Below are 11,440 nucleotides of genomic sequence, written 5' to 3'. Positions count from 1 at the left end.
ATTATCCAACTTTGGTCATGATATTTTAGATGCTTTGTTTTGGACAGCCACTGAACCACGGGGTAAAAGAAGAGAGCATATTGGAACATTGCCTCATCTACTTATAGCAATAGTTTATGTCAGTATCCTTTTAGATATACATAAAGTTTACCTCTTTATGAAATAAATATGTAATGTTATCTATGAATGATAGGAAATAGTGTAAAGTTAGAGTTTCAGAAACCTAGTTTTGAAACTCGTCAGAGGCTAGATGCTCTATTTCTACAACCCACAATTGTGTGGTAACTGTTTAAGACACAGATGAAGCAATCAAATACAAGGACCATGCCTAGGGTCACAAAAAGGATATTTACTTTGATGGAAAAACAAAAACATAGTATTAGTGCAAAAATAAATACTTTTGAACAACATTATCTGTTGATAAAGATCTGTGATTTCTTTAAAACGGTAATGTATTTGTTCAGAGGGGAAATTACTGAAAATGAATTTATTTTTAGTGACTGGTCACAAATTTTCTATATTAAGTATATACATGTGTGATTTTACATTCATATGACTGTACAATTAATATGTAACTTTGTATTTAACATATAGTTTATATATACAAAATGTATAATAAATTGTGGTATTAAATCATTTTAGTATAACAAGTTAAATTGATTATTATTTAATTATATAATTAAGAAATAATATATCCCAAACTGTGTTTTTATCGCTCAATAAAATCACTGGTTGAAGTTTGGATGCGAAGAATTATATCACGAGGGCGTAGCCCGAGTGATAAAATGATGCGCATCGGAACAACAAACAGTGATTTTATCAAGCAATAAAATCACCAATATGGATATATTATTTCGATTATAACACAACATCATCAAATAAATGCTGCCGTACCTGATATTAAGCTAACTTGAGCCTGATTTGTTTCCGTACTCATTTTCAGTGAAGCACATTTTTAGTGGTTATGTCACTTGTATAATGATTATGTCACATGTCTAAATATAGAACGTCAAACAATGATTTTATTGCAAAATAACACACACTTTCGGTTGTTCTATGTTCAATAGGGAAAACTGCGGGTTGTGTTAGAATGTAGAATAATTAATAATGATTTCATCATGTAGAGTAACTGATAATTATTTACTACATATACTAATGTAGAATAATTGATAATTAATTATGTAGAAGATTGATTATGTTTCCTTAACACTATATACAGTTATACATTGTATGTTGATAATGTTTCAAGCAACAGTTTTAAACGTGGCATTTAATTCTCATAATAAATCTCTACTGGTGATCATGATGTCCAATAATGTAAGTATGATTCTCTATACATTGATGTAGAAATAAGTTATTATAACAGTGAAACCATTACCACTGAACATATCATAGTGACAGGGTCTTTTATTTTGTTTGAATGAAGCTGTGTCATTTCTTAACTATAAACAAGATGAATATCTTAAGTTGACTTGTCCATCTTTCTATCTCGCAAAACATTCATTATTGAAAATCTGAAAATACATACAGACTAAATAGCAAACAGCACTGACCATGATCACATGGTAAGGATGTGATGGCTTGGGTAAATTCAAGTGCCGTCACTCAGCCAGCAGACAAAGAGTTGTAGTTATCTTGTATAATTACAAGTACCAGTCAGTAAAAGGTTGTTTTACAAACTAATGAAAGAAGCCAGGTGGCATAAGAATTTACCAGGTTGTCAGTCAATAATGAAACCCATGTCAGGTGAAAATATTAATTTGAAACAACATTCTGACCTTTAATCCAATGACATTGATTATCAGAGTATTTAAACTTTATGCTATGATTTTAAGGCTAAAATAAAGAAATTTACCTGTTATGTCACCAGTACAAAACCTTGTTGAGCTGAACATATTGTTTTTACTAGTTTCATTGCCTTTACTTTATTGTTCTTTTATCTCAAAAGATTTAACAGCAGTAGTTTTATGAAATTAAACAAATTACCAGAGTTATCACAAATATGTACATTGTGTTACTTAACAATTACAGTTTGTAGAGATAAAGAGTAACCTGTTTAAGAAGGTAGATGTGAGTCATCTATATCAGATAGCATGTAGTGATGTGAAGGAAAGATTTCACTATGTTATATTGCTGGCTGTTGTCTGTGTACGAAACATGAATGAAGTTGCCTGGGATATAGGTATATAACTTTTGTTCTAGATATCTGTCTTAAAATTATAAAGCTGACTTAGTGTAAAAAGTAGCTTACACATGAAACCATGAAAAAACTTCAACTTGTTCAAAATACTTCAGCCCGTGTGATTAAACGTACATCTAGGAAAGATCATATTATACCAGTGATGAAAGATCTTCATTGGCTGCCAATCGAATATAGAGTGAATTACAAGATCTTATTACATACTTTCAAGTCACTGAAACAACAATCTCCATCATATATGCAGGAAATGATTCAAGTTTATTCCACTTCCCGAAATCTGCGCTCTTCAAATGCACCTGTACGATTAGTGCAACCAAAAACTAAACTGAAATTTGGTGAAAGGAGTTTTTCGGCATCAGCTCCTAAGCTATGGAATTCACTACCAAGTCATCTAAAAAACTGTAACACAGTAGAAAGTTTCAAAAAACATCTTAAAACACACTACTTCAATTTAGCTTATGGAAAATAATCAGTGACTGTTTATGAATGAATTTTATAAACAGTGAATTACGAAGTATCTGTTATTTGAATATTAGTTTTATTAAAAAGTTTTATTTTTTTTATATTTTATATATTTTTTTATTTTTTTTTTAAACAAACAATTTTTAAATCAATTTAGTATTTCTATTGTTTTATAATGATGATTTAGCAAGATCTTATCTATTATTATATATTGAAGACAATTTTAATGTATGACAATAATATTGTAAAGTGAGTTTTAAGGATCTTTAAGTTATATTGTATTAATATGTAAAAATAATTCCATAATTTATACTTTTAATTAGTTAATGCAAAATATTTTTAATGTTCATAATCCTGTTCATTTATATTGTTTTAGACATATATGATTGATGTAAAGCGCCTTTGAACATTTTAATGAAAAGGGCGCTATATAAATGTGGTATTTATTATTATTATTATTATGTGAAAATATAAATTTACTTTAGAATACATGTACATTTGTGTATTTCAAATATGTATAAAGCTATCATCACAAGAGGAAAGAAGTATGTTTAAACTAAAATGTTTAGAATTTGTTGTTGTATGTACACCCTGTCGTATTGAATTAGCCAAAGAATTAAAAAGAATTTTATGCTGTAAATATTTTAAAAAAATTGAAGCCATGTGGCCAGTATTTATATGCTGAATTAAGCAGAGTTACATGTAATTAAGTTTGTGAATCTTACCATAGGATTAATAAACTGATATATATTTTAACATTATTAACATTATTTATTATAAGTAACATAATTATTATACTTAAATGAACAGTATAACATTTTGGCTGATTAAAAAACAGAGGTGCTGTTTGCATGAAATACACATTTAAATTTTATTGAACAAGTTGAAGAAATAGTTAAAAAGTGAGCTTCTGTTTTATCAAGTGATGAAACGCATTGAAATTTATGAAAGTGAACTTAGATTTGACATTTAACAAGTGTTTTGTTAAACAATGGCATCATGATTTTGTTATATTACATGTGTCTGATATAAATAAATACATAATGAATTTAATACGTGGAAAACAAGACATATATTGTGATAAAACACAAATTACTTTTGAGAAGAGTAATGTTATTTTGTGCTTGTCAATGATGTTTTATTCTTGGTTTATATTTTAGTGATTGTATATGTATATTTCAGATCATTTATGGGTTTTGTTGCCAGATGCTCTAATGGTTCTTTTATCTGAGGTTTTAGTGGACTGGGGGAAACATGCTTTTATTCTCAAGTTTAATGAGATACCTGCAGATGTAAGATATATTTATATAATTCTAATGTTGAAAATACAACATACAGTTCTTTAATTTGTTGGATAATATCACAGTATGTTATATAAGTCCATTTAACATATAGAAACCTTTCGTGCCTGAAATAATGCATGGAGGGGCACCAAAGGTCTTCTTCCACCAGTAAAGCTCACCATATGACCTATTCTGTATTGGTGTGACATAAAACCCAATCAAACAAACAAACAAACATATTAAAACTTTCTGTATGTTCTTAAGATTTATATTAATACTTTGCAACACAGTTCACTCTTATAACAAAGTTTTACATGTTAAGGGAACATTAATGTACTTGAGGTCTAACATTTAGTAGACTGTTTTAGACACACACAGAGTTTAACTAGAGGGACTTTTTTGCAGGGCTGAGTGCAATAAATGTTGTTCTATTTTACTAAAACACTTACACATTTACATGTTAATTATTTAGGCTGAAAATATTGTTGACTAAAATAGGTTAACTTTGACAAATGGAAACACCAGCCATATGGAAATATGATGTAAATCTAGTTATCTTGAGTAGTATATGCTAAGTTGTTTATGAAATCTTATTCAACTTAATTTGAATATAAATAAGATGTGGTATGCTTTTATGAACAATACTTGAGAATGGAAATAAAATGGAGATAAAATCTTTTACAAATTTATTACAGGTCTATAGAGAATTTAAAGTAAAGTTAGCCTTGGATATGGCAACTAGCAGACAAAGTCAGGTAACAATGATATTTGATTTCAGGAAGTTTAGATTTGTATTTGCTGAGAATGCAATGTTTTCAGGTCATATCTCATGTCAGCATTTTGAATAGTAATATGTTAGTTTAAACCCTATTAGTCTAAACTTGATTATAAATTACTTTAAAAAAATCACCCAAATTGTCCTCTTCCTGGAACTTACCAATACTATTAGGAAACATGGTCTTGACACTAGTAGAGCTTGAACCTGCGATCCCAAGGGTGTGAGGCAGACACCTTAACCACTATGTCCCCACTCTACTTAAAAATATGTTAATTCCTTTCTGTAACATGCATTTGTTGTATAGAAATGCAAAATTAAGAAGTTTTACTCTTTTATGTGTGTAACACAGTAACTGTTGTATATCAGCTATAACTGGCAAAATTCAAAGATTTCAAAAAATTCAAGTTACCTTGTTTTCATATTCTTATTGTCATATCTGGGGAAAGATTCTACCAGTTTTAATTGATTTAAAGCACACAGATTATGTATGAAAATGGGATTAAAACATTCCTTAACAAAAATTCATCTAGTAATTTAGTGGGCATGGTTAGCTAACAATTTTGTCAGAATTTTCCAAATTCCTTATTTCAGTTAAGGTAATTTGGTTTCAATTTTTATCAAGATATTAACAAATATTCTACATTTTATAATTATAAAGTTTCTATTGTTATTGTATATTGTATACTACAGGCATTTACTGATCACTCAGACCTGGTATCTAGACGTATGGGTCTGACACCACTACCACTAGCTTGTCTATTATACAGAATACTGAGTAAATCTGTACCTCTATCTACATACATGGACTTCACTATATTGTTTCTTCTCTATCTATGGTATGTTGATTATATCATTTGAATTGCTTTCCAATTGACTAGATAGAAAATATAAATGTATGTTTTAATATAATGTCATTTCCATGTAGGTATACATTTTATGTTGAAATAAATCTGTCTCTATAATGAAAATGGAAGGACATACATGTATGTAAAATGATTTTAAATAACTGTCTTGCCATTAAAACTTGTCCATATTCAACTGTCTTCAAATGAGAGGCTGCACCAAAATTGAGTTCAGTGGATATTGTAAAATGATTTTGGTAGCAGAAATTTCAGAAAAAAATTCACATAAAATGAATCTGTCTTTCTATCATTCCTAAACAATGATATAAAAATATATCTACTTCAAACTAATGCATAGCAGGTCACACCTGAAAGTTTTGTTATGCACTTGTCGGTCCGTCGGTCTGTCGGTCCGTAGACCAAATGGTTTCCGAGTGATAACTAAAGAACCCTTAGGCCTAGGAACTTCAAACTTGGTATGGTGATTAGTCATGACCAGTAGATGACCCCTATTGATTTTGGGGTCAAGGGGTCAAAGGTCAAGGTCACATTTACCTTGTAAGCAAAAACGGTTTCCGATCAATAACTAAAGAAACTTAAGGCCTAGGAACTTCAAACTTGGTATGGTGATTGGTCAATGATCAGTAGATGACCCCTAATGATTTTGGGGTCAAGGGGTCAAAGGTCAAGGTCACATTGACCTCTTTGGGTTAAAAACAGTTTCCAATCAATAACAAAAAGAACCCTTAGGCCTAGGAACTTCAAACTTGGTATGGTGATTGGTTATGACCAGCAGATGACCCCTATTGATTTTGGGGTTAAGGGGTCAAAGGTCAAGGTCACATTGACCTTGTAGGTAAAAATGGTTTCCCGATCAATAACGAAAGAACCCTTAGGCCTAAGGACTTCAAACTTGATATGGTGATTGGTCATGATCAGTAGATGACCCCTATTGATTTTGGGTCAAGAGGTCAAAGGTCAAGGTCACATTGACCTCGTAGGTAAAAACGGTTTCCGATCAATGACTAAAGAAACCCTTAGGCCTAGGAACTTCAAACTTGGTATGGTGATTGATCATGACCAGCAGATGACCCCTATTGATTTTGGGGTTAAGGGGTCAAAGGGCAAGGTCACATTGACCTTGTAGGTAAAAAATGCTTTTCCCGATCAATAACTTAAGACCCTTAGGCCTAGGAACTTCAAACTTGGTATGGTGATTGGTCATGACCAGCAGATGACCTATTGATTTGGGGTTAAGGGGTCAAAGGTCAAGGTCACATTGACCTTGTAGGTAAAAACGGTTTCCGATCAATTAACTAAAAACGCTTAGGCCTAAGAACTTCAAACTTTGTATGATGATTGGTCGTGACCAGCAGATGACCCCTATTGAGTTTTGGGTCAAGGGGTCAAAGGTCACATTGACCTTGTAAGTAAAAACGGTTTCTGATCAATTACTTAAGAATGCTTAGGCCTAGGAACTTCAAACTTGGTATGGTGATTTGTCATGACCAGCAGATTACCCCTATTGATTTTGGGATCAAGGGGTCAAAGGTCAAGGTCACATTGACCTTGTAAGTAAAAACGGTTTCTGATCAATAACTAAAGAACGCTTCGGCCTAGGAACTTCAAACTTGGCATGATGATTGGTCATGACCAGCAGATGACCCCTATTGATTTTGGGGTCAAAGGTCATGGTCAAATTGACCTTGTATGTTAAAACGGTTTCCGATCAATAATAAAAGAACCCTTAGGCCTAGGAACTTCAAACTTGGCATGGTGATTGGTCATGACCAGCAGATGACCCCTATTGATTTTGGGGTCAAAGGTCAAGGTCACATTGACCTTGTAGGTAAAAACAGTTTCTGATCAATTAACTAAAACGCTTAGGCCTAGGAACTTCAAACTTTGTATGATGATTGATCGTGACCAGCAGATGACCCCTATTGAGTTTTGGGTCAAGGGGTCAAAGGTCAAGGTCATGACCAGTAGATACTTGATAACCCTTATTAATTGTTTGATCACTGGGTCAGAAGTCATGCATAATAACCTTGTCACATGACTAATTGGCTGCTGATAGGGGGCATACATGTTTTACAAACATATCTTGTTAAGTATTATTTTGGCCGATAATTACTTAGTAGTAATAACTTGCAGAGTATTGGTGGTACATTACAGTTTAAGAATGCAGATTATATCATTTTTTAAAATCTATATTACTGAAATTTTGAAAGAGGTATTATACTGGAAACAGACTAAGTAATGAAATGTATGTTTCTTTTCAGCTTGATGTCTTTCAAAGTGTTCAACAGTATTGTTTTACTGGGACATTCTTACATGGTGATAGAAAATTATGATAAAGAGAATCACTCAGCTTCTTCACCCAATGAGGATCAAGAACAGAAAACAGAATCAACCAATCAGAGACCAGCATCAGTTGAAGACCATGCTCCAACGTTGTCAAACCAAAAAACACATGAAAGAACAGCATCTTATGATGAAAAAATATCTAGAAATTTTAGTCAAATATTTTCGGCAGATTCTTATACAGAACTTACGCAAGTGCAATCTGATACAGCCATAGAGCAAACTGGTGGATTTTCTTTAAAAGGAGCAAAACTAGATTATAATGAGAGTGATGATGATGTACGAAGCGTTCCAAATAATAATAAATCTGCATCATATGTTGAATCAAAGTCACCTGACCTTGCTGAAAAGTCCGTTTCCTGTGAAAATATAAAATATTCTTATGAGAAGCATGATGTGACAGGAAAGGAAACAAATATTACCCAAAATGCAATTGGGAGATTTACAATCATCCAATGAGAGTCTTTTAAACATGTCATGTGATCATTTAAAAAGTTCCCAGAATTCCGTGGGAGAATCAGGCCCAGCAGGTGATAGTCAAAAACAGTTTCATACCCCTTCCATTTTTTTCAAAGATTCATAGAGGTATTTTTATGAATTTTGGAGGGTAGGAAAGAGGACTGGATCCACGAGGTCACTTCCGGAGACAGTCGGTATACAAGAGTGTTCAGAACAAGAAAGAATGCAGTCCTATTGAGGGAAAATGTGTTCACCGATAAAACCCGAGAAGGTAGAATGATTTCATTGCTTAATAAATTGATTATATTTTTTTTCTTATGTTATGTTTTTTTTTATCAGGGATGTCAGTGGTAATGGGACATTGATGTTTTGCATTCATCTGTCAATTCTGTAATATTTGTGTTGATTGTATAAAATACATCCTCAGTGGCTATATGATGTTTGGCTACATAAATTATATTGTTGTATTGATGACTTGAAAAAATCCTTAAAATCTTAACATATTAAATCTTGAAGAATGATAATTTCTTAAAGAAAGTCATAATCTCGTACCCATTACAAAGATTTGAAAAAAAAAATAATTAAAACATGAAACTGAAAGCAACAGTCATATACTTTGAATTTGGTCTTGTATGTAGTTGAAGAATATAAGAATGATTTTTAATACTTCAGACAACCTCAAGGTGTTGTAAAATAATTTTGTTACTCTAGTCTGAAAGACTTTAATGTTTGATTGTTAAGGATGTATGATAAAATTGATTTGAATGTATTCAACATGACAGTTTATTTAGGGAGATATTAACTCCCTTGGTGTTTTTTGTTGAGCTTTAACTGTTATCTTTGTCTTCAAAGAATTTAGATATATAAAGATAGTCCTACATTTTCATTATGAAATCTGGCTGTAGGCAACGTTGAAATGTTTTGACTGTTTTGTAGCTATCATGTTTCTGGAATATAATTTTTGATTTTTTTTTGAAAGGTTAAACTTTATACTTGTAAAGTTCCATAAAAATAGTCTTTTGACATGTTTTAAATTTGAGTAACAGTTGAAATGATAATTATTTGTTATATATAAGTATGACAATTCAGAGTCTAATAGCTAGCTACTATATACATGTACATTTAAATTTCTAATTTTTATGTGGTCACATTTTATATTTTTACATAGAAGTATTCTGTTATCAACATTCCAGAAACTGTGTTTTAGAAATTTTAAGAAAAAATTATTTACACCATATTTATACAGGCATCTTGAGATATGTAGACACAAAAATGATAAAAGACCTCTTATAAAGATGAATTTCATAAAGTCTCAAGTTCATTTTTGTACTTATTTGTGCTTAATCATTTCTCATCACTAGTTAATATCATTAGGTAGATTCATCTTTATTCCATTTAAATGTTGCCATGATTATGACCATTATTATTCTATGACCTCTAGTTTAAAACATCTAGGATTTGAAATTAAGGGATGATAATGAATTGTCTGAATTATATATGTCGTTTAAGATTAATTTTCAAAACTTTTGAAGGCATAAACTTGCAACATGTCTTCACGATTATATTTGACGATCACTATCCAAGGCCCATGACTAGCATAGATTTTGCACGGATTTTGACTGATTTATGGCCCTTTGTAAACTTGACGACTCGCATTTTTTTCATGTATTTAAATGAAATCTTCCTTTTTGTTTATTCCTTTCTAAAAATTTAAATTATTGATGCTCTTTGTTTCACTATTAAACACAGAGAATAAAACCTAGTGTGTTGTTTCACTGACTGCACTTGTGTAATTTCTTTCTAAAATGTTATAAGAAAGTAACTTTTGAATTGATATACTTTATATATAGAATTATAAGTAGAATGTTAGGTATTTAATTTGTTCATCCATTCCATAATTCCTACATTAACATTGTTCAAAAAGTCTTTCTAGTCTTAAAATCGCCTTGCAAATTGTGTATGTTTTGTTTATGCATCACATGTGGCTCTCAAATTCTATATATATTGAATTGCATTGTCATGAAAAAGGATATAAATAATGCATGTAGTTTATTTGGTGTTTTACATGCATGGTGATAAAATGCTGCAGATGACTTATTGACTGGTAAATATTTACTTATTATTGCTTTTGTCTGCAGTTATAAGGACATGCGTTTCAAAGGTTTTCAACCACATCTTATTTTTAACATGAATGATGGTATAGTATAATTCAGTCAAAATGAAATACTTTCTCTTTATAATGTGAACTTTCTTGGTAAAGGGTCACCTTTTCATTTACTTGTGTTCATTTAAGCTGGGCATTAAGGTACGAGTGATCTATGGTTTGATTCTCAATCTAAGTGCATGTGTGTTGAGTCAGTTAAACTTCTGTGATCTTCCAAGCCACAGACTGCTCACCTACTGTGTAAAAATACATTGTTACTAAAATATCGGTAAAAACAGATATAAACATTTTAATAAAGTTAGTATTATTTAGTTAATGGCAAGTTCTATAAGGGCTACTTTATATGCTTATAGTCCTTGGAAGAAATTTTTATCACACAAAAAAAAATCTTTATTGACTAAAATAATATAATCTAAATTTATGATAAAATGTGCTGTATAAAACGCTTTTTGAACAGTAATACCTTTGTTTTAAAGGTTATTGTGTGGCAAAACTTATTACTGTATTTATTATATCTACTGAACTGAAAATTCATTGAATGAAAAGATTATCTGTAAAGTGTACATAAATGGCATATTGAAAAGAAGAATAACAGATTGGCTCTGTTTACCAAATGATTTACAGTGATAATGTGCTATGATTTTTTTTTCATGGTTTTGAACCTTTTTGCTGTTAAATATAGCTATACATTATTAGATAGATCAGTTGTTTCATAGCATACTTTCCATTATTTGGTTTCGTTTTTCGTAACTCTTGATGGGGTCTCCTATTCCAGATATGTGTAGGTGGGTGAAATTGTTTCGAGAGAGGCACTTCAAGTGCTTCTAACATCATTAAGGCTAGAGTTCCACCATATTGATTTACAAATAAACATGTTTGCCATTAGGC

At 31.2% G+C, this 11,440-nt stretch overlaps 1 protein-coding gene across 1 annotated transcript; it reads left to right on the top strand.

Moving 5' to 3' along the window:
- Window positions 1-8,481, top strand: LOC132724796 (transmembrane anterior posterior transformation protein 1 homolog; the record flags this gene model as incomplete). Its single annotated transcript, XM_060709760.1, is given in 7 exon segments — window positions 1-122; window positions 1,220-1,317; window positions 2,032-2,182; window positions 3,845-3,954; window positions 4,641-4,700; window positions 5,414-5,559; window positions 7,848-8,481. Coding segments are annotated over 7 exon segments (1,228 nt in total), but the record flags the coding sequence as incomplete, so codon positions are not given.
- Between the last annotated feature and the right edge of the window lie 2,959 nt (window positions 8,482-11,440).

Source organism: Ruditapes philippinarum, unplaced genomic scaffold (genome assembly GCF_026571515.1).
Source record: "Ruditapes philippinarum isolate M1 unplaced genomic scaffold, ASM2657151v2 ctg16160_1_1_1_1, whole genome shotgun sequence".
NCBI lineage: Eukaryota > Metazoa > Mollusca > Bivalvia > Venerida > Veneridae > Ruditapes > Ruditapes philippinarum.
The sequence above is the reverse complement of the archived record's forward strand: the minus strand, read 5'-3'. Positions and strand labels throughout refer to the sequence as shown.